Genomic DNA, 25,017 nt, shown 5'->3' on the forward strand with positions numbered 1-25,017 from the left:
GCCACATCGCAAATGTCGCTACCACTTTTGCTGTTTTTAGTTTTACTATTGTTGCCGCAGCGGCAGCTGTTGTAATAGCTGCTGCGATTGCTCGTTTTGCTGTCGCATTTTTTACGCTCCGTTTTATTTAAGATATGTCAGCGAGCAGGCAGCAGTCAGTAGCCAGCCGCCGCCGTTGTCTCCACTACAATTCGATTTGAAGTTGTTGTTTGCTGCTAACCTTGAACTCCTTGGAAATCATTTCGCTTCTGTTGTTTGCGCTAACTTTTGCACACTTTTTGCTTGCCACACAATGGCTTGTTTAATTGTTGTTGTGGCTGTTGTACTGTAGCGCAGCTGTGTGGCTTGCATGGCCACTTCAACTGGTTGCTTAATCGCGCTACGAGTTCTCCGCACATCTTTGGAAGCCAGTCAATTTTTGAGCAGTTCATCTTAACTATTACTATTGATTTGCTATATTTTTTATTATATAGGGATACTTGCATATTTCATTACCTTTTGCATGTATAGGTTTTTTTTATTTTATTATTATTGGCGCAATGTTTTTATTATTGCTTCAAATTTGCACCTCTTGGTTGTTCATAGCCTCACAGCTGCTGGCCTTTAAACGTTGATTTGATTGATTTTATTGATTCATAGTCACTCATTTTCCACAGACTAAGCCCTCAGCCGTTCAACCGGTCAGTCACTCAGCAGCTCACCATAATCACCAGCGTGTCATCAACGAACAACAGCATTCAATATTATCACCTTCAGCGATTTCATCAGCCTCATTGTCTTCATTGCCAGCGCATCACTTGTTGTTCGCTTGCTCTGTAATTTTGTGCATCCCATCAACAACAACGAGTGCTGGCTCGTCTCGTCTCGTCTTGATGCCAATAATATTTGATTCACTCCCTTAAGGACTCACCGCATACACTTTAAACACTTAAGAGTTCATTCGCTTTAATTATACGCTTTAATTTTTTATGATTATGGGGCGTTGTAACGTACCCGCACACATACATACGCATAGCGCTTGCATGAGCACCAACCCGTGCATGCTTCCGTACACGCAGGCGTATGAATGCGTATTTGGTTGCGGTTGTGTGTACGTACTTACGTGTGTATGTATATATGTATGTGTGCCGCGCATGTTTACTTTTATAAATACTCACGTTCACTGCGATGTACGGATCGTACGAGTATTTCTGTTCGAATATGGTTCGCTCCTAATGGGCCATCAATTAGTTCGACGTGCCTCATTTTTCCCTTTGGTGTTAATTTTATTTTCAGTAAAGTATTCGCTTAGCGTTAAATATGCGGATCAGCTTTGAATATAAATACGCACTACCGAAGCAGTTATTAGAAATAATTTACTGTGAGAAATGAAGGATTTTTTGTATATTTTTTAATGATTTTGAGAACTTTTATTTAGAGACGATTTGACAGGATACCAAGGCGCTTGGACGCCTCAGAAGCATTGTTTCTTCTTCGTCTTCTTCATCGGCGCGATAAACGCTGAAGCGATTTTAGGCGAATTTTACCAGCCGTTTCCTCCCCGTCTTACCTAGTGACAATTGGGCGCAGCACATGAAGCCAGATTTATAGAAATTCGACCAAGTTTCATCAAAATTTTGAACATTTTATTGAGAATTTAAACAAACTAACAAGTGTAGGCAGCTTATCTCGCTGCTTTCTGAATACTTGGCAGGCAAACAGAATTCAATCCAAGGTACGCTATGCATTGCGATCAATAAAGGCTAAGCGTATTTTGCTTTGCGCTGATCCTCATGTAAAAGCATGAGTGCATATGAGATGATATAACGAAGTGTGTCCTCATCTCATAAATCTTCCACTGAATCTCTCTCAAACACTCCAAAGGACGCCCCGAGGGCCTACTTACACTTCCACCCAGCTTCGAGTCATCTGTAAATATATTTGACATGCCAAATATTGCACATCGCCCACCCCCCTTCCCCCCCCATGAGGTAAATTGAACGGAAAAATGACCGCTCGGACTCTAATATCTAATTTCTAAAAATACTAAAGTGATCGTAGCTTAAGTCTAGCTTGTGGCCCGAACACCTCAATCTGATTGCGGCGCGTGTAGTGGCAGTTTTTCCTGCGATGTCCATGGGCACCACCTAATGTGTAGATTAGGTAGTTAGCTCGATGTCTATCTGACTTGATGATTTTTGCTTACGGCTCTTTTTGGAAGGTGCTTAAAAAACGTTTGTAGTCAGAATTACTTTTTAGATCCCGGGTATTACTCTGGTCGTTATGCGAAATGGCTTGCATCTGTTGCATATTTCAGTTTCCATACTTATATTTGTTAAAATACTTGACGGTGCTACTGGAAATAATTCCTATTTACATACTTGCCAGGCATGCCAGTGAAACCTTGAAGTATTTGGGTGTATTGAGTAAGGGAAGATATATTTGAGCGCTATTGGATCGCAAGGCAAGAAGTTTTACATTTTTGTATTTAAAATCGCTGCAGTACTGTCTGATAAAGATTCGTCTTGAAAAAGGGAATGCTCAGCCATTTTATGTTTTCATTCTGAAACGGGATTCCGTTTATGGATAGACACAAGTAGAACTAGAGAAGCTGTTTACAACTGAATACGAGTATGCCCAATTTTCTAGCTTACGCCTATGAAAAGAGAGCTCTTGTTTGTAATATTATACTCACATAAAAGTACCCTTGACTTCTAATCCCACGACCTGTATACTAAAAACCTCATCATTAACAACCATTCGTGGTGATTTTACTCATCACTTAAAGGTAGCATATAGTGAGTTTAAGAAAATTTCAGAAACATTTCCGCCCAGATATTACCCTTTTTCCTAGCTCTTAGCTACATGCGCTTCATTAAACTCTGTTAGCCTAAATATTTTTTCACGCCAAAGTTAATTCAAAAACTTTTCCGCTCTAAATTCTTACCTCTGAATGCTGGCAACCTTGGGTTAAAATTGGATGTGTCTTCAAAGAAATGAAGTTAGAAGAGGTTTTGATAAAATTTGATGCTTCCAGACAGAGTTCTATACCACCTTATCGTTGAGTATTAGAAAAAATTTGGCGCTTTAATGAAAATATAGAAGCTGCAAAGCAGTTGAGTGTGGCAGCGGTAATAAACATATCCGAGCTAACCTCTCCTAGTTCAAAATGTGTTAGAAGAAATAATATATTGTGTTAGAATGTGTATTGCCTTGAACGCTGAAGGCAGTGACAAATGTTTAAATCTCCAATCTCAATCTTACTAAAAGTTCAGTTGCCCTTAAAGCTTCGCCTTATTGCGATTTAAGTCCACACTTAATGAGCTCGTGCTTAGTTCTTTTGAGCTCCTGAACTCTAAACACGCACTTTCAAGTTCATTCAAACTGAAAAGAGGGTTATTTTTTCAGCTGTGAAACTCTATTCCAATTAAAATAAATTGCTTTTAAAAAGTATCAAATTCGCTATAAATAACTGAAACCGAATGGCAAGAAAAAAAGGCCCTCAATATCACGTATCAATCAAATTAAGCAAGAAAAATCTTAATCGCCTGAGCGAACGGCCGCACCAGCCAAGTGCTGACATCCGCATATACAGATGGGCGCAGTCATACAAGGCATAAGTGAGTACAAGCATCTGTGTGTGTGTTCGACTTCATCAGAAGAACACGTGCTGCCGATGTGAAAAGGTTTTGTTGTTATTGTTGTTAGTATTTCAGCGGCTCTTTAGCTGCTACTGCACACAACGCGACTGCATATGCGTGTGTGTGTATATTCATGAGCGCGAGCCTGTATGGGTGCATTTAAACTAAAGCGACTAAGTGGCAGGAAATTTAATACTTGCACTAACTTATAATAACAGCAACAGCAACAACAACATCGGTAGCGGCAAAACGCACAACCACAGCAAACATATGGACACACACACACACGCGCTCCTTCGTGTGAGTAAATAAATAAATAAGAGCCAACTATAACAAGTTGTAGGCACAAGGAGCAGAAAAATTCGCAAAATGAAATTGAAAACGCGGCCAATAGCGGTGGTTTGTGAGCGCCGACCATCAGCAAGTGGCAGTACAGTTTTTGTTGGTGCTTGCCGCAAAGCTGAAATCCAATAGGCGAACAGGTTACACCGGCTGCCAAGAAGAAGCTACCATTCACCTCTCCACCAACCCCCACGTTGCCTTCCGTGTGCTGCTTTTGCGACGCATAAACGTGGTTCGGCCGAGATGAGCAAGCAAGCAGACTGTCTGCTGCAGCAGACGACTACCGGCAATGTCAAGTGCACATGCGCAGCACCGGACTGTCATGCAACCAAGTGGCCGAGCAATCAAGCGAGCGGCGAGCGACCAGCGGAAAAATTAATGAATGAACAAATGCATTCAATGACGAAATAAAACGGCAGTTGGCGACTGCCAGGCAGCAACGTCCAACTAAAAACAAGCAACACATTTGCTGCTAGCAACATGTTGTTACTGTTGCTTGCTGTTGTAGTTGCGTGTTGGTGTTTAAACTTGATTTATTAGTTTATGATTGCCAATTGATAAAGTGAATTCAAAAAGTGGCTCTGGCAACCACCAACAGCACAGGCGCTTGTGCGGATGAATGCGCAGCTATTCACATTCAGTGTTGTTGTTGTGGCTCATATGCACAACATTTTTATGCTTGTAGAAGCGTGGAAAAGCTGGAGCGACAGTGAGCTAGAAAATTGATGCTAATATTGATGTTGCAGATGAGGAAGAGGATATCTTCATCGTTTAGCAGGTCGCTGTGCTGCAATGCTGCCCCATCCGCTCCATCAATGGCACTGCTGGCACATATGTTGTAATCGTCGCTGGCCAACTTGTGTGCGAGCCAATGCAGCCACTACAACCGGTTAAGTGTTTTTCGCACCTAACCGCTATTGCCGCCAATCAACCGGTGAACCGGTTGAACTGCCGGCCCGTCAGCCACTCGTCTACTATTCATGCAATTCAATTCAATTCAATTGTAACAAAGTTATTGACTATGACCAGCGCAACAGAAGCAGCGGCATTAGCGGAAACAACAACAATAAAATTTGTCTTAGCAGCGGGTCTTATGCAACTGCCTAATTAAGCGCAACGGCCACAGATTAAAAATGTTTATTTTCACAGTCTCGATTTTATGACTTTGGCGCTTGCCAATCATGCACGTACACATGCGCGTTTTTGCTGCACTCGCCTACCCGCCCATGGATGCAATAATGCCGTCATAACGGAAGTGTTGTAGTATTTCCAGCAGTTGCTGTGGTTGTTGCCGCCGTTATACTCAGCATTTGAAAAGTTGCCTTACGCCAGTCAGCGTTGTTGATAGCTTTTAACTAATCTGGCGGTGTTGTTCGTATTTATTACTCGCGGTTTTTATTGCATTTTGTGTTTATGATTAAATGGAAATTTTCGTGAATGGGGCTTTAGCTAAGAACTCACTAGGCATACCAAAGTGGTTTTTTCCAATCGATTGCAATAATGAGGTTTTATTTGGCAAATACGCGCGGGTATTACTTAAGTTACTGGATGTAGAACTCCTTGCGATTTTATTTATGTGCTTCGGTACTTCCTCTTCAATTAATTCGGTGCGAATGGCACATTAGAAAACAGATAGCGCTAACTAATTTTATTCAGTCAATTTTTGTATAATATTTGCCACAGTTCAAAAATGTTTTTTTAAGTTTTTTTGCAAAATATCGAAAATTGAGCGACTGACAGTGAAACTCGGAAGGTGCCTTGAAACAAAGTAGTTCTGCGGTGTATATCATAACTCGCAACAAAATCAACTGAAACAAAAGAATCAAAAAACATTTGTTGAAGCGTTAAGTTACGCCGATTGCCACTTTCCACGAGAATGTTTAGGGGCTCACTTAGGGCTGTTGGCCCACTTGTTTGGCATACCACACTTTGCCTGTGGGCAGTTGGAGATTCCAAGTCTGTCAGACATATTGGGTGTGCAACTAAGTTTTAAAGGATTTAAAACATATAGTAATACTAGTGTTAAATTGTACTGAGTATTTGTGTAAAGAGTTTCATGTGAAAGCGTCATCATTAAGTGTCGTTTCTTAGTTTGTGTCATTTCGTCGAAGTGTAAACAAAAAATTTTTTTATACAAAGACTATGTCAGCTTTTGTGCCTACAAAACTTCATTCGCGGGAAGCATTGCTATTTTGCTTCCATCTGAAGAAAAGTGCAGCGGAAAGTTATCGGATGCTGTGTGAGGCTTACGGTGAGAATGCTATATCAATTTCAACCTGCGAGTACTGGTTCCGACGATTCAAAAGTCCCGGACCATCGACGCCAAAGCCAAATATCCATGGCAGCAAGGTAATGCTCTGCGTTTGGTGGGACCAGAAGGGAATCGTTTACCACGAACTACTGAAAAGTGGTCAGACGATAAACGGAGCACTCTACAGACAACAACTTATGCGAAACGAAGCGAGCAATTGCGGAAAAACGTCCGGAATGGGAAACCAGACATGAGACATTGATCATTCATCATGACAATGCTCGGCCGCATGTCGCACAAGTGGTCAAAACCTATCTCGATGGTAGCGGATGGGAAGTTCTACCCCACCCGCCTTATAGCCCAAATCTTGCACCATCAGATTACCATTTGTTTCGGTCGATGCAGAATGCCCTTACGGGAGTGCATTTCACTTCGGTTGAAGGTATCCAAAATTGGCTTGATGAGTTCTTCGCCTTCAAAAGCGAGCAGTTTTATTGGGACGGAATCCATGCATTACCAGAGAAGTGGGAAAGAGTTATAGCTAGTGATGCACAGTATTTTGGATAAAATAGGTTGTACCAATTTTTAACAATAAATTTTCGAAATAAAAAAAAAAATCTTTAAAACTTAGTTGCACAACCAATACAAAGAAGTAAACGCGTAGTCACTGGTGGAATCGGGATAGTGGCAGAGAAAGCTTTTCGGGGCGTCCCGAGGTTTTTAAATTTTTCGTAACACTTAAAGGTCACAACCCGTTAAAAAAATGTACATTATTTTAGAATTAATAATTACTAAACCAAAAAAAAACAACAAAAAAATATAAAGATGAGCCCGTTGATATCTGTTGAAATTTAAATTTTTTGAAATTTGAAAACGGCGAGCCAAGAAGCACCGAGAGAATGGTAACTCTAAACCACTCAGGCTAAAACCCCATTGTGTTCAAAGCTCTGGAAAGTTAAAGGGTAGAATAATATCGACCATCGACCGAACGTCTGTTCCACCCATTTTTTGAAGAAAGTTCGACAGTGCTCGACGGCAATTGACAGTTCGACAACTGTATTCAAGATGAATCTAAGGAAACAGTCTTTCATTTGGCTTAAATTTATTTGCCTACTTTAGCGGTGCGGTCGTTACAAATAAATTAAGTAGGAAAATGAAACTATCACTGTGTTTATTTTCTAGATGAACAAAACCAATTCTGTTTGTAATTCATAACTCTTCCGATTTTGCCAGCAGCTCTTTAAATTTATTTGCACCGCAAAAGGGGCTAGCTGACCTCTTTTCACATTTTCATATATTTGCTGAAGTCTTCATTTCCTCCGTTTGGCATTAAGGAGCTCTACTATTTTATTTTTTTACTATATTACCTCTTGTATTTGATTTCCATAGGCTTCGCATTAATTACTATTTTAGACAAAAGTTGAACTTTACTTAGAATGCAACAACAATTGCAATAACTAAGAGCATTGAATGAAACGGTCGCAATAAAGCTCGCGTGCTTGCCAATAAAGTTGTTAAATATATCGATGTCGACTGAGGATGCTGCTAACTCCACCGTCGCTGCCATCGCTAGCAATAACTCAGCCTTTTGCTTTAATCTTGTACCGGCTGTTACGCTGATCGATCGAATGTAAATGCCGTCAGACATGCAGATTGTTCGGTGGTCTGTTGGGCTGCTGGTACGCTGGTACCGATGCGCGCCGTTGGCTAGAGAAATTTTATGTGCCGAAAATGGCCACCCAGTTGTTGGGTGGATGGCACACAGAGCTTGTTACAACTGCGCAACTGGGTTAATTTTCTCTTTATTCTCCAAGTAATTGCTAAGGATTGCATGCAGATTTTGATTGCAAAATTGTTAAAAGTTGTTTATATTCTGTGTAGTAAAATGAGTACTTTAAGGTAAATTATTAAAATAGTCGTTTTATTTACAGCCGATATTCACGCTGCTGATTTGCCTTGGGCTTTACTGATATGAAGTGAACTATTTGCTTTGGCATGAGAGTGTCCTTGATGTTAATGAATAAGAAATACTAGCAAGTAAATGGAAGTAGGTTACACAAATTTTTTCTAATAAAAATTAAAAAGTTTGCAAGTAAAATAATATTTATAAATGCTTTCTTTTTAAAAGTATAGTAATTTATAGCGTTGCTTAATTTTGTCAAAGGATAAGGATAAGGATGGTCTAAGAATTAAGTCAGAAAAAATAGAAAAAAATATATATATTTCAGCGTTCGCAAAGCCATGGAAAGAATTTAATTTTGAAGGACTAAAATCGTGGGCTAGTAATGCTTTTTCACCCAGGAGTGACCATTTTTCCATTCACACATACAGAAGTGTACTCAATAATAGCCATTTTGCCAAGTTTGGACTATTTTTTTATTTTTTTTATTTTTATATCTTATACCCTTTTTATAAAAATATGCGTTAGATTACAATAAAAACAAGTATTAAAAAAATTCAACAAAAATTAAATTTTTATAAAAATTTTCAACTCCTCAGTTAGAATCTTCAGAAAACTTGCGTGCTTGCCCGCTTATAGGTTATTAAAATTTAGTATAATATTCTGCAATTCTAAAGTATAATTGATACAAAAAAACAAGATTTCGTTGCATGACAGAAACAAAAATCTATATTTAGGGACATATGAAAGCCAGTCTTTCCATAATTATGTGACCAAATTATTTCCGTTTGATTTTTATAGCGATAGCAAACCAAATGAATGCCTCAATAAGTTTTAAATAGGCCGCAACAAGAGCCACGGTGACAATGTTTATTTTGCCGCTAAGTGCAAAGAAACATCAACAATGAGGAGGCAAAAAGTAACAAAAACAAAAAAAAAAACTAAAATGAGTTGCTTACGAACCTATACCCATATAGCGCCAAAAACGAGTAAATACCAATTGTCCTTGACAATGAACTCCGGCCAGCCATGGATACACTCACGGTAAAATACAGAAAATAAAAGAACAAAAAAATCAAAAAATAACTACAGCATTATATATGTATATAATACTTTTGAAATAAGAAAAAAATTATCTTTGTCATGTCATTCTCGAGTAACGTGAGACCACAGCCGAGATATATCGCACGTTTCGCCATCAACTCTGCTTCCTCTTCTCCTTGGGCTTCTGCTTGGCTGCTCTCAGCATCGCTTTTCTTTAAAGATCCACAATGGCAGTCTTTACGTTTTTATTTGTATGCATACATACATACGTACATGTATGTAAGAAAAATAACATTAATGATATTGTAAATATCAATTCTGTCAGCCCCGAAGTGTTTTATAAAGGGTTGGTTTTTTTTCGATTTTTTTCTTTGGGGTTTTTCAATAATTAAAAGCGCTTGTTTTATTGTTGTTCGCATGGGCTGCTGGGTGCAGAATATTTTCATGTAATTTTTGTTAACTAATTTAGTAAAATAGTGAATGTCCATCAATGGAGGAAACTTATACAGTTTGATTTCTTGAAATATGATATTTGAAAAATGGGCGTGTCACTGTTTATAAACTTTAAAACTTGTGCGATGTGCCAGCACCCATTTTCAGCACATTTGTTGCAGAAATTTCGAAATACTAAAAAATTTTACCATTCAACCAGCGCTGGTTTTAAAAAGTTTGGCGTCAACAGAGCTTAACAACTTTTTGAGATTTGTTTTTTTTTTTTGGCCTTTTGTTTTCGAAGCGGAATTGCATGAGTTTGTGTTTTCAAGTATTTTGAATTGTTTTAAGTATGTTTATGTATTTGAAGTGTGCGCTTTGTCAAAGAGTAGCTCTCATGTATTTTCAAGCCATGACAATATCACTGCGCACAAGGCCATTTGGATAAGTGATTTAGTAGTAGTTGAATAAACCACATAATTTTATATCTAAATATTTTTCTTGCGCATTGAATGCAGTAAATTAGCTCACAAAAGGTGTGCTTTGTAGTTTAAATAATTTATATATTTCTTCGACTGATAAGCTTACGGAATCTTGACAAAGTCCTTAAGAAGAACTATTTAAATCCGCAGCTTTTAAAAGTCATTGAGTGGTACATATTTTCTGTCTCAAATTTATTTTCTGGTTCATAACGATATAAATTTTTAAGCTGCGTAAATCTGAAATACTGTATTAAGTCATAATGAGATAAAAATAATTGCCAGTGTTCCGTATTAAAGAAAAGAACAATTAAAACCCCCCTTTTGTGGACAAAGAATAAAAGTAAAAACTAGAAATAAAGAAGAAAAATAAATCCTCAGCAGTGCAAAACATAGCATAGTTGAATTTTGAAATATATAAAAAAAGTTGTTTAATGACATTTCAGTCAGTTGTTTTATAAGTCGTTGTTTATTTACATTTTACCCTCTCTTTTTATTTAAATACCTAATTTTCTAATTTCTTTCCGCACGCGTCACCGCAACCAAAGACTTAAGCAGCGAACTTGAAAACTAAAAGGCAATAATAGTCCAGAGTAAATCACTAATTACCAAATTGCACATTTCTCCATGAAATTTTTAATTTTAGGCAAAAAATTGTTAAAAAAGTCAGAAGAAAAACTGCTATGACACAGGTAAAGCAAATTTTAGTGCTCGGTTTGCCGCGTGGCCAAGCTCGCCAGTTGAAAAATGACAACGCCGATAAAGTTTATAAGAAAAGCAAAACGCGGAAAATTCATCACTAAAACACTGTACAAAAAAAAAATTTTGAGCTTTAGTCACGCTTACTTGTGCTGGTGGCGGCGGTATGGAACACCCTGCAGACACTCACCTTTTGATTGCAATTGACATTATTTTACCTTTTTTATTGTTGATGTTGCTGTTGTTTGAAGCGCCACGAAAAAGTACTAAGTTTGTCTGCATCGAGGAATTTCTTATTGCTTTTTGTTTGTCAGGAACCAAAAATTGATGACGACCGCGACCGCGACTCTGATGACGACAACGACCTTAAAGCGTGGCCAATTAGCGGCGATGCTGATGCCGCAGCTGTGATAGTTTGGCTAAAATGAAAAACTGGGCGAAAACTTGAAAAAAAAACTATTACACTATTAAAAAAAATTGAAAATAAATAAAGCGAAAACTTATAACTGCTGAGCCAAACGAGCGGAGATGAGGTGTGTGTGTATTTGACTCACTCGGTTTTAAAATGTAGAAAAGAAGTACTCAGATATGCAGCCGTGAAGTACCATTTACACTATTTATATTAAACATTTCGGTCATCAATGAAGATAAGATGAAAATTAACCCATTATTGTACGCAATTTTTTGGACTATTTTCTTTCTAGATGGCAGTCTTATAAATATTAAGAATATGTTTTCATTTGAAGAGAACAGAGTGCGCCAATTCTAAGCAATGGGACGATTTTTAATGCGATAAATTGTCTTAGATATCTGCTCATCTTAAAATTCTTTGGCTCTTGCGGGGCGACCGACATTCTAAAACTTCTACCAAAAGCCCCAACACTGTCAGAGTTTCTATCAATTTATTTCTATTTTTAATGTCGTTGTTGTCAGTTTCAAGATTTTCATTGGTTTATAAACAGCTTACAAAAATAGATTTTGTATTATTGGGCAACTATAATTCACAAATACATGAAATGACAAATAAATGAAATGAAATTCCAAATCATGGGATACTCTAAAACGTGAAGCAACAGAAATATAAGTGTATTGTGTGTGTTTGTTTTGTATAGGTCTTTGCGAATATAATAGTATATTTTTTGTAGATTTGAATATTTATTTTCCCTGTTATTCTTTTGACCATCCACACCTACACTCAAGCATTTCAAATTACAAAATAATTGCAACATCACTATTGTTAAAGGCTGTTGATTTGCATGCCACTACAGCACTGCATCACCCGCAATCGCCCTCACCATCAAGTAAGTCCACCACTTTTGCTGTGCGCTTGTTTGTTGCTGCAGAATTGCATTTTAAATTGTTTTTTAAGTAGTAATTTTCAACTCGCCATTATTCTACTGTTTCTTATAGTTGCTAGTATTTTTCAGCTTGCCATCGTCATGGAAATTGTTGTGAAATTGTTGCAACTCATTGTTTGGCTGTTAATTTCCTCCTTTCACCCACACAAGTGCGCACACACAAATGCTGCCAGTATCCGAATGCGACCAGTCGCTACTCAACTGTCAAACTCCCACTCGCTGTAGTCAAAATAGTCGAAAATTACCCGTTTTGGCCTGAGGACGGGCAGCGGCCAACAAAGCGACCATAGCAATATCAGCAGCAAAGTGCCAGCGGCGACCAAGGCAATGCTGAACGTTCGGTCAACCTGTCCGAGTGACTTTGACTTTGATGTTCTATCTGATTTGTTGCACATTTGTTGCTGGTTGCTGTCGTTACTTAGTTATTGTTGTTATTTTTGTTCTTCCAGTGGTAGTTGCTTATGCTGCAGATCACTTCTTGCCTGTTTCGTTAGCTATTTTTTCTTCATCTTCTTCCTTTTTAGTTGGGTTTTCACTTAGATTTCCATGAAAATGTTTTATGTCATGTTGTTGATGTTTTTCGCCTGTTGCTGATGTTGTAGTCGCTGTCTTTTTTTATTTGCTGATAGTTGTCACTGTTGACGTTTTGCAGACAGCGACAACTGCTCCAACTGACAGCTACAATTACACGCGCACGTGAAGAGCGATGACCAGAAAGACGGACACATAGATCGGTGATTGGCGTACGTTGGTAGAGGAATAGAAAAATTTGTTTAGTGTGGAAAATAATAAAAGTATGAGTTACCAAAAATAGACTATGAATACTAAAGAAAAAATATCACTGATTGTGATTGAAAAATTCCCAAAGCAACACAGACGTTCTGCAGGTAGAAATGAAATTGCGCCAACGAGAAGCTTTTAGCATAGGATGGAAATGTTTTATAAGTAGTTTTTTTTTTTTTGTTTTTTTTTTTTTTGGGTAGGAGGTTAAAATCAAAATGTCAAAAACATCATCAAAGGCGCCGTCGCACCAGTGGTATGTGAGGCATGCTCCCACTAACACTATAACATTCCTCCTCCTCGGCTGATTTATAAGTAGTTTGGAAGAGGGTATGTCTGAAGTACTATAAGTAAGGGATTTAATACCAGACTCTACCGAGGCAATATGAGGCAAAAAGGTAACATCTGGGTACAGCTTCCTAAAGTAGGTCCCCCGAAAACCTACTCGTTTTGCGTTTCGTTGCCAATCGGCACTTCGTTAGATTTTCAACTCCTACATTCATACACCAAAGGATTTTGATTTAAAAGATTTTTGCTAATTTTATTGTTTCGTTGGGAGCTCGGGTGTCGTCTGCTGTTCCGAGGCATCGTAAAACTATAGGTGCCTCCATTTGTAGAAAATGTCAAGACACACACCACAAATGGGAAGAACAGCTCGACGAAACACCCAAACAGAATGCAAGCACCAATTATATAGGGTCCGCCATATAACTTTACGGAATTAAAAATGCTATAAAAAATAAACTACTCAACATTTTTCCAAACTGTTTTTTTATTTTGAAGTAAAATCCTTCCGGTTAATGATGAAATACAACTTTATTCATATGGCTGCCTCGGCTAGCCATGCACCATCCCATACGATCGGTCCAATTTTTCAACACATTTTCGATTGTATACGGCTGTATTTCAGCTATGACATCGCGTATGTTGGTCTTCAGTGCATCAATTGTTGCTGGTTCGTTGGCCTAACACTGGTCTTTGACGGCACGGTTTTTGGTCGGCCACGCGTTGGTTTGTCAATAAGCAACCCAGTTTCTCTTACTTTTTTCGCAAAGTAACGCACATACGCTTCATTTGGTGCTTTTCTTCTTCCCATTGCCGTACGTAATTTTCGTACACATTCTGCAACATTACCATGATTTTCAAAGTAATGTCGCAATATTTCCACACAACCATTTTCGTTCAGCGGAAGAATAAAACTAATTTTCTGTCAAATCAGATGACAGCTAAGTGTTACCATTCTTCAAATAATACCTAATTCAAATCCGTAACGATAGATGGCGGGCCCTATATATATACCGTCCGCGCCAAAATAAAGTGTGCGACACATATTGATGAATTTTGAAGATTATTTATTTATTTTATATCGATTTTTTTTTTAAATATAGCTCGTACAACAACAAGAACCATATAGAGAAAAGTTTTGAGCTTTGTATACAATTTTTCAAAATTCATAAAATTTTCATCCAAATTTCAAAATTTTTGCTTAAAATTTTTAGAAAAATATCGCATAAGCAGTTTTGTCTTTGAATTTTGTTATGTGAGTGCAAGTTTCAAGTGGTTTAAAATTCACGTGGATTTTTGGCAATTTTTCCTGCTGACGGTGTTGGGTGTTTTCCTCCATATAAAAAAATGTGTAGTAGACGTTAAATGCAGCAAATACACGAGACTGCGTCCGAAGGAAATTCTGAAAACTCTCAGTGAGATTTTTCATTTTTAATATAACAAAATTCTTTTAGGTCCTTTGATTTGTCTGCCTTTTATTAGGATTAGGTCCTTTGAATTTCGCTGCTAATAGCGGTCAGCTCTAGTTTAGAAGTAAAAATTGAATCCACTGACCTACCTCAATGTTTGCATTCTGTGTACTATACGTACTATACGAATACTTAAGTACGAATTTGTATAGAAAAAATGTAGGCATTTCCGTTTTTGACTTTTACATCCTGTCCAGTGAAATCAACTATAATAACCTTTACAAATTCATTTTGGGGTTCAAACTGAGCTCCAATAATCTCTGTAAAATTTCTTTCAAATATACGTAAATATTTCCTTTTTTCATTTTGTCTTATTATTTATCTCTTTACCACTCAAAGTTAAGTATGTAAGCGCCTATGTCAAGTTTGTTGTCCAAGTCTTTTGTTATGTCATTGAATTACACGTTTTTCTGCACCCATTCGAATTCCATAAGTATTTTTGACCCACAAAATATAAATCTGGTTTTCCACACTGACATAACAAATTATAAACGCTAACGAATGCAACCAATAAATTGTGGCATATGCGCAAATGGAATAAGAAAACGCACACACACACACAAAATAAACTCAAAAGCCACAGCGTGCAACATTAAGTATTGAGTGCTCTAAACTAGTTCGCATAGAAATACAGCAATCCAAACATCAGCTGCACATTTGCTAACCACACATGCATACATATGTGTGTGTATGTATGTCGCACGGTCAGCAGGCCGACGGCGTCAGATTTTCGTTTTCTGGCACATATGTGGTGCCACATACGCCAGCAACTGAGTAACCGACTGAAAGCTGCTGCAGTCGGCCGCACAAAAAGAATGGCAAAGAAAAATGTACAATGGAAAGCGAAGAATGGCCGGAGAATTTCAAATAGTTATATGATAGTAAAAGAAATAAAAGCAGCAGCAACAAAAAATACCTTTGCTGGTGTGCATTGGTGTGTATGTGTGTGTGTTCTTTTAAACACTTAGGAGCTATGTTGGCTAGAAACTGTCTGGAGAAAACTGTGCTTAATTGCATTAGAAGCTTGTGGGTAGTCAGTTGGCACAAAGCTAACGAACGAACAAGTCAGTATATTATTTCGCGTGTGTATGCCTATGGGGTGTGCAAAATGCCATGGCGCACGGCGGCGCTTGCATACCGCAATGAGGTGCTAATGACTGGAAAGAAAATCAAAAGAAAAGTGCAGCTGCAAATTTGTAATGAAATCCTGAAGCAAAAATCAAGTAAGATGTGCTCTGTGCTTAGCATACATATACGTATGTACGCCAGCGCAGTAGGCAATCGCACATTTCCATATATAATCACATATGTGTGCGTGTGTATGCGCCACCCTTGCGGTTCTTGCTGTAGCAATCAACTGCAATGCATTGAGATAACAGATGCCAATGCTGTTGTTTGTTACTGTACGCCTTATTATGTTGTTGTATGTTTGATTACGCTATTTGTGTATGTGTGCGCGCGTGCTTGTGCGCTAGCGGTCAATAAATGTGCCATTAACACAATTTAATGTAAATTGCGAAATTTCACTGCTACGGCCTTTGGCACTCTGGCTGCTGGCTGCTGTCAATGACGTGTGAATGTGGTTGTTTGTTCACAACAACGAGCAGCAACCTCGCTCCAGGCGCTCAGTTTGTAGCCGCTGTTTTTAATTTTTTTAATGCTCATTATTTGGTCATCGCAATTACGCTCTGTTGTGAGCTGCCTTATTGCGTTGTGTGTGGAAAATGCTTGAGAAATTAAAAGCTCATTTTCTTTGGAACTTAAGCAAAAAATACTTATGCAAGGGGGCACATATGAGCGTACATGACCTCACACATATCAACATGCACATGTTGCAATGAAAATAGCGACTCAGAGGCTGATGTTGAGCAATTTAAATACTGAAAAATACTAAATTACTAAATTTAAATTTAAGGTAGTAGTCTGGTAACTTACACGTTTTTTGAGGCCATGTTTGGGACATTTTCTGGAAGGAAAAATAAAATTCAATCGGTTTGATTTTCTGATATGTTATTAAAGGTATCAGAAGGTGTACAAAAAATTTTTTTTTTAATGTTTTGATACTATTTTTGTACACTGCAGCAAGCGGCAAAAAAAGAGGTACAGTGGCTGGCCGGCGTGATTTCGTCACTTGTGGTCATCTGAAACAGAAAAAAAAAATTGCTTATTAATCAGTGTTCTTGTCGTTCTGGCGGATAGTAAGATCAAATGATTTTGACAAAAAATAACAAAATGGCGGACTTCGTAAGAAAATTGCCTTTTTTTAAAGTGGAAATCGGACTAAAAAATGGAAAGTTAGGGACGAAATAAATTAAATATACTATCCGCCAGAACTATTCATGTGTAGGAAAACATATCTAATTTTCAGCTCAATCCATTAGATAGAAAACTTGTTTTCACGACGGCCATCCGGAAAAACGTTGTTTTGAGAAAAACGCGTTTAAAGTTTTAGCGGCTTAGTGCGCGCAAGTACGAGCCGCTCTCATGTATGTGCTATAATTTCGTCAATATTTCGAATTTCGGTCTAAAATTTGTACAGTATATTACCAATATATTGCACTTTCAAAATATGTAAGAAACCGAAATTCGAAATTTTCAAAATAAGTTACCAGACTACTACCTTAAATAAATTCAGCCAGATGAATTTTTTTCTTTTGTTTCATATCACTTAAAACTCTGAATGTGAGTGAATTGTCTTAAATAAATTGCCTTAAAAAATAGTTTGAAATACTAACGAACAATTTTTATCACTCAGTTTCTGTTTTCCAGTCTTTAAAAAATACATAAATCCATAAGCAAATGTAAAAAGAAAATTTTTTGAATTTTGAAAAACAACTTAAATAATTTTCTTTCAGTGCATTATGGCTTTAAATAAGTCAATAAATAAATTAATTAATTGATGAACTGGCTTCCTTCTCTTTAAATTAAAAAAAAAAATGTTTTCCAATCGCTTCTCTAAATCTCATGATATTCTACAATCATCTTATTATATCTTTAATAATGTCCGCCAATCTGTGGATGGCAGCCGCCGTAGCCGAATGGCTTGGTGCGTGACTACCATTCGGAATTCACAGAGAGAACGTTGGTTCGAATCTCGGTGAAACACCAAAATTAAGAAAAAGATTTTCCTAATAGCGGTCACCCCTCGGCAGGCAATGGCAAACCTCCGAGTGTATTTCTGCCATGAAAAAGCTCCTCACAAAAATATCTGCCGTTCGGAGTCGGCTTAAAACTGTAGGTCCCTCCATTTGTGGAACAACATCAAGACGCACACCACAAATAGAAGGAGGAGCTCGGCCAAACACCCAAAGGATGTACGTGCAAATTACATATATATAATCTGTGGATGAGCTCAAAGACCTTGGAGTAATTTTTCACTTTAATTTTTCATTCTGGAGTCATATCAGTTAGTTATAATATAAGCTTGGGAAAAATAAATCCAGCTTGAAAAAGAATTAAACCGTAATGAGAACTGTTACAAAATCTGCACGGCACTGTTACTCCATTTTATGTTTCCGGTTCCGAGAAAGGAACATTTCTTTGCTGAACCTAGCTGCGAAGATGAAGATGCTTTTCACCAAAGTGACACCCAATTCGAGTCATTCTCAGACCTGAATGAAAATGGAGTCAATGATCCCGGTTCTTATTTGCGCACTCTCAATCAGGGCAGCTGTTGATTTTTCATAAGCGCTCAGCACAGCAATGACTTAGGAAACCAAATATTTTCGAATCATATTCAGGCATAAACATCTTCTTATCGTAGGCCCATAATACCGACTGGCAGTCAATTGAGAACAATTTTTGATTCCTAAGGAAACAGCGTGCATATGAAAAGCAATGTGTGAATATTTCATAGTTATGGCGCGCTTCAGAAGTATAGCATTTAACAGCTTTTCTGCCTTTTTTTGTATAAAAAGTGGCAAGCCTTAACAATTTTAATCAAATAATCCAATATTCCAATCAGTGTTTGTAGTGGTAACAAAAGCAATATTAAATGAGCATTAAAGCCACAACAACAAAAATTGTTTATAATATGCTAATGAAAGTGTATTTTTTTTTTCATTTACATTGAACTAAATAATTAATACAAGTTTACCACTTTTATCCATGCTTCCCATAACCCACATAAAAGCGTTGTTTGAACTTGTCAATCGTCTCATTAATCTTCATCAGCTTTCCCAGTCTGTTTGAGTAAAGCGAAATACTTTTAAATTCAACCTATTAATTTGACTACGCGGCATTCAGTTGCTTTGAACAGACTTGTTAACACTTTCCTCCTCTTGAACATCTTGCGAGATAATTTTCTAAAGAGCAAACAAGCAGATAACTAATTGATGTAGGTACGTACTGTGTCAAAATCGCTTCAGCCACTTAATGAGATTTACTTTTCGAATATTTGAACAACAACTCGGCTAATGTGTTAGTGTGTCGGCGCATCGCTGCACCATTAACCCAATTTCGTTGGGAGAACTGAAAAAACTGATTTCACTAAATATATTTTAATTACACCAGTAGACACAGGTGGACGCATCTTTCCTTCGGGGCACCGCACGGCACTTACCTTAATTTAGTGTAAGAAACGCGATCTTCTTACTCGTACCACAACTTGCGGCTTGCCAGTCGGTGGATGTAACTACTGTAGTTAAGAAATTAGTTAGTTAAGAAAGCAAGTAAGTGGTCATTATGTTAAAGGTTTAGCTAAAGCGAAATTATGTTGTTATCTAAGTTTTATTTTGATGTTTTCTGCGTATAATTGCTCTGCTTAGTGTGAGTTGGCCAAACAAAAGACTTAAGCAGCGAACTCCACGTAAGTAATAGGTAAAGTAGTATAAATGTATATGTATGTGTATATCTGCACATGAGAAGAGTTTTAGTTGAAAGATATTTGTTTAAAATCCTTTTTGTTGCTGGATTAACAACGATTAACATCAATGTTTTGGAATTTATTTTCAGTGCTTGAAGGGCGTAGGAAAATAAGACCCGCACTATTTGCGTTTACTTGTCATCTGTTCTTCTACTAATATAATAATAAGGCTTCGTAAGGAAAACTTAATACTTTAATTTCGTAATAGTCCTTTTGAAAAATTAAAAAAATGTATACATTTTGAAAAGGTTGTTGTTGTTGTCGTAGCAGCATAAGTGCTACATAAATTTATGCTCGTAGTAGTAGCCATGCTAGGGAAATACTGAGACTGCAAGGTTGAATTGGCACAAAATAGTAGCTTAGGTACTTCAACTTCCATAGAAGACGCAGAGCAATGAATTTATGGACACTAGCAATTTTAATTGAAAATTTACGCATTAAATAAAAGCAAGAACACGCCAGCACGTATGCAGGCTAAGTTACGACCGAGCTCAGAGTGTTTAATTTAGATGCGCTTAGCCCTAGATTGCCTACCTAAAAACCATGGTAAAGCAAATAGTCATTAAATAGTCAAATACCTCAAATGAATGAGTATTAAACTGCTGTGATGAGTTTCCTTTATTAGGCTAATTAGCATTTTATAAGCTTTTAATTTATTTTATTTATAATAAAAGTATTCATCAAGCCGATTACGTCCACATTTGTATATTTACTCACTCATTTGTTTCATATTTTCCATCTTATCTGCCACACCACTCATTTTGCCATCACCAACATCCCAAATCCATCAATACTCACTGGTTTAATGCGCACTACACAAAAATCAACAACATCCATCAAATCTTGTAACTTTAATTAAAATGACACATGTCAATTTAAAAACCAACAACAACTCGTTAAATAAACTATACATTATTTAAACGGAAACTCATTAAAAATTTTAAATACAAACAATTATCATTAATTGGCAACCTTGGTTCAAAACACGAATAACTGATTTGATAACTCAACACGTGTCATTCAATAAATTCAATTAAATAAAAAACCGTAAATTCAAACAAATAAAAATATTCATTTAAACGGATTTACATGCTTGCATTTGTAAATAAAAATCATCCTCAATCCATCATCATACCCATATCAATCAAAATGTGCGTAAATACTTATGTTTGTGTGTGTTTGCTTGTATTTTCATATGTCTGTACCACCACTCCTCGCGAATTGCTTTGGTTAATTGAACGCGCGCGCCTACTCGCCACAAAAAAATTTATATAAATAATAACAACAAAAACCAAACAAAAAAACTAAAAACAAAAACAAAACCATGGTGTTTGTTCGGTGTTATTTCGGATTTTATATTTTTATGGTATTTGTCAAAAACTCACGCAACACAAAATATCTAATACATCCTGTGTACAAAAATGCCAAACGATAAATAATTATTTTGTAATAAAACAATACAAAAAACCAAAAATTTAAAAATAAAAAAATCATGTGAAAATCTCTGAACAAACGCAACGTACAGATCGCGTTGCCTTGGTTACCGCTGCCCCACCGAGCTATACACGTATGTATCACTATTTTCCAGCACATTTATCAGCGCACCCGTTTTGTTTTTATCCACAACCCCCACCACCACCACCGCCACCACCAATACCACCGCCAACGTTGACACAATTGCCCTCACCACCGACACTCAAACAATTGGGCAATTCCCTATCGTCAATGACACAAGCACATATCGCACAGACACTCCGGTATCCAGGTAAGGTTTGTATTGGATTTTTACAATATTTCTACATACATACCTTTTACATATATATACTTAACTAAGTGTAAGTGCATGGGGTTTAGTTTCGGTGAAGAAATTTCAATACAGAAAGAAAAAAAAACATTAAATTAAACATATAATAAAAAAGAAAATTTAAAAAGGAAATAAAAAAATTTGTATTTTTAACAATTTTTTTTTAAATTAAAAAAAACATCTTGTTCAAATATTACAATATGTTATATGGAATTGTATACACTTTACACCTATCATATTTTTGTAATTTTCCCATGATTCTACACGCTTACTTACATATCTAGTAGCTTAAGGGGTTTGTAGATGTTCATATTTTTTATGATTAACTATAAGTATATCCCTGTTGATTATAGTTACTAACACAACTATCTTAGCTACTAGTGCCTTTAGTAATGTTATATAATTATTCAGAATTATATTCTAATAAATAAATAAATAAAAAATATTTCTATATTTTGTTAATAAATTTAAAAAACTTAGCTCTACGAAGAAACTAATATTTACTCATACTTTAAAAAGCTAAACCGTTTGAGTTTTCATCTACATAATGCTCCAATACATCTTATCGAAGGGGCCGAGCTCAGGTCGGTAATAAAGTAGCGAAGTCTTCTCTTTAATTCGCTTGCAGATGAGTTAAAAATGCACTCGAATTATTTTGAAGTTGTTTGAAAAATTTACGTGCTTTTCTCTACTTAGAACCAAAGACTCGCATAACTAAAAATAAAAATTGTGATTCAAACTAAAAACATGCAACTTAAAACCGCAATTTTCAAGGAAAAACACAAAGAGACAGCCCCACCTATTCGTAAGTTAGTTAAAAAAGCAAACTTAAATCTGTAAAGTGTTAAAATGCGCCTCATGCAGATCGACCTGATCCATGTAATTCAGGATATTCACACCTTTCGCTTTGATAAAAATATTGTTGAAAGAACCGATTGCAATTTTTTAGCAGAATTACACTTTTCACTTACAGTAGTCTATATTTAACACGACTCCTACAACACTGGTAACTCTAAGGACCCTTGTGGTCTATGTGAGATCAATTCAGATCAGCCAGATATACATAACCTAACCTACAGTAGTCGATATTGCTCAAAGATTATGTCACAAAATGCTTATTTCAGTCTTTCATTAGAAAATGTTTCCCCTTCATATTCTTTACGTTTTCATCATATCATTCAATTAATGCGTTTTTGTTTTTTTACTGTTATCCATTCATTCAGGTTTATTTATACGACCCGATGAGACCAATCTTTACACGACGTTGGAACCAACACTAAGCAGTAATCCGAACGTGTACTTCCAGCGAGGCGGTGCAGTGCATCCGGGTATGATGTACTAAACACTGCCTAATTGGAGATCGTACGAAAACTCACTAATTAAATAGTGGATGGGAGTATACCATAAAAACAGTTGGCAGCAGAGTCAAGCAGACGCTCGACAGCCGAGCACTGAACAAACTCAAAGTATAAAAGTATAACTTAATATGCAATACGAAACACTAAACGAAGTTATAAACTATAAAAATAAATATCTTTTATAAAACTAAGAAAAATTACGAAAACATTTATAGAGTAGTTTAAGAACTAAGATAATTCTTTATCAGTTTATGAACTCCACGTGCACATCTGCTCCCAAGGAGTGTATTTTAAAACAGTTTTCATAAGCAAAACTTAAACTTAATTGCCAACTACAATTTAAGTGAAACCTTAACTTAAGACAAAATCGAAATATAAGAAATATTTTTTAAAACTTAATTTTATAGGTAAATAAGGAAGCGAAAATTCTGCGAAGGCAAATATGTGAAAAGAAACGTTCGCTCAAAGCTGAAGACTTAAACTTTATTTTTAAGTGAGCACAGACATATATACACACGTGCTTAAGTAGAGATTTAAGAGCAAAAACGAGCACTCATAGTATATTAAGCGCAATAAAGACAGAGAACGCTACCGCCGCAAGCCTCATATAAGGAAGTTGGTTAAATAAAACACAGAGCTAGAAATTAAATTAAGCTCATTTATTGTTCCATAATTTACACGCGATTATTAGCGCGCTGCCCAATTAGTGATGGGCGATTAATAGCATAGCGAGCGAAACGAAAATCGGTGCGCTGTTGCAGCGAAATGCGTAAATGAGCAACCAGCAAAAAAACAAACAAACAAATAATCGGCCGTTGAGGAGCTTACTTAGCGCCGTAGTGAAAGTATTTAATTGCATAAGCTGATGGGCAATTTGAAGGCAAAACAAATTAACAAAAAATAAATAAAGCGAAGGGGAAGACGAAGCAGAGAAAAACGTACGCCAAATCACGTTCGGTTTTTATTTTAATTGGCAATTTCTAAATATAATCACACCACCTCAGGCACTCGCTCCCTAATCTCTGCTCACGCGTTGCTTCTCATGCATAATTTGGTACACGAAGCGCCACCAAATACGCAGTGCAGAAGTAAAAAAATAAAAAATAGAGAAACAAATGTTTTGTGCACTTTATTAAATTTGTTCGCACTTAATAGGAGTTGAAAGGCGCAATTGTTATATTTCGTATCGAGTTTTTAGGCTTAGTTCACCCCAACTATATTACATACATGCACACATACATACATATGTACGCTTAAGTATATGTTTAGTGGCAAGTGATTGCTTGTAAATACATAATAGTAATAAGTGTTTAATTATAACGGGAAATTTTAGATTTGCTGCATAACAGTAAGTAAGTGTCTGTGTATTTCAATAAGCGCTTCCATGTTCGTATATGTGTTTGTACGCCTTCTATAAGTATTAAATATCTAAATAAGTATGTAAGTTGGATGAAGTTGTGTTTGTGTAAGAATTCATCAAATCAAAAATCGTACGACTTTTTTATGCTGTAATATTGTATAAAAAGAAGAAAATTGGAAATAAAATATCAAAATACAATTTAGAAAAGAACTAAGCTTTTTTAAATAAATAATAAAACAAGGTAAGTTTCGGCGTCTCAAAGTTCGTTTATTTAATAATTGCAGCAGATACTCGTAGTTCTTGCCACAAGAGTGCACGGGGACTTACAAATATTAATTTGGGAAAAATCTCAGAAATAAACGAAATTACCTGGCATGCTAGTCGTAGCATCGCACATGAGCTAAAGAGCGACCATAAAACCGTTTCAAGCCATTTGCGCAAAAATGTTACGCAAAATCAACGGATTTATTTTTCCCCAAGACATCCATTGATTTGAGCTATTAAATTTCAGTCGAAAAAGGGGTGTCCAATCTGTTTTGAAAGTGTATTTTCAGTGTTTAATATTGCATTAAATAAGGTGAGCACGTAAGTAAATCATTGTGTTTTGTGTTTTGTTAAATTATTTAAAAAATAGGTGAGACTTGTAAGTCACTGATAATTATCGGTAAGCGATAACATTTTAATGAAAATTGTGTCCTAAGACAATTTTCTTTAAAAAAAACATAAACTAAAAAAATAAATAACAAATATTTAATATAGGGTTATGCAATATGTGCGCTTCAACTTTTTTCCGATAGGGAGGGCGAACGACGCAATATTTTTTTATTTTTCGCTTCTCATTTGTAAACTTCATTAGTATACATTTCATCATGGAACGCTACACACTTGAGCAACGATTGCAAATCGTGCAAATTTTTTATGAAAATAATCGTTCTGTTGCTGCTACTTTAAGAGCATTACGGCCATTTTACG

The 25,017-nt window shown here is 36.5% G+C and overlaps 1 protein-coding gene across 2 annotated transcripts in view; it reads left to right on the forward strand.

The window, feature by feature from the left end:
- Window positions 1-24,177, forward strand: part of LOC129242687 (uncharacterized) — a 44,614-nt gene extending 20,437 nt beyond the window's left edge. Inside the window, exons 2-3 of one of the 2 annotated variants that reach the window (XM_054879478.1) lie at window positions 21,049-21,288; window positions 22,551-24,177. In XM_054879478.1, coding sequence (XP_054735453.1) covers window positions 21,049-21,288; window positions 22,551-22,669 — 359 coding nt within the window. In that variant the 3' untranslated portion in view covers window positions 22,670-24,177. The remainder of the gene's footprint in view (window positions 1-21,048; window positions 21,289-22,550) is intronic. The other variant, XM_054879479.1, reaches the window with a different exon arrangement.
- The last annotated feature ends 840 nt before the right edge of the window (window positions 24,178-25,017 follow it).

The sequence above is a fragment of the Anastrepha obliqua genome, chromosome 3 (assembly GCF_027943255.1).
Source record: "Anastrepha obliqua isolate idAnaObli1 chromosome 3, idAnaObli1_1.0, whole genome shotgun sequence".
Taxonomy (NCBI): Eukaryota; Metazoa; Arthropoda; class Insecta; order Diptera; family Tephritidae; genus Anastrepha; species Anastrepha obliqua.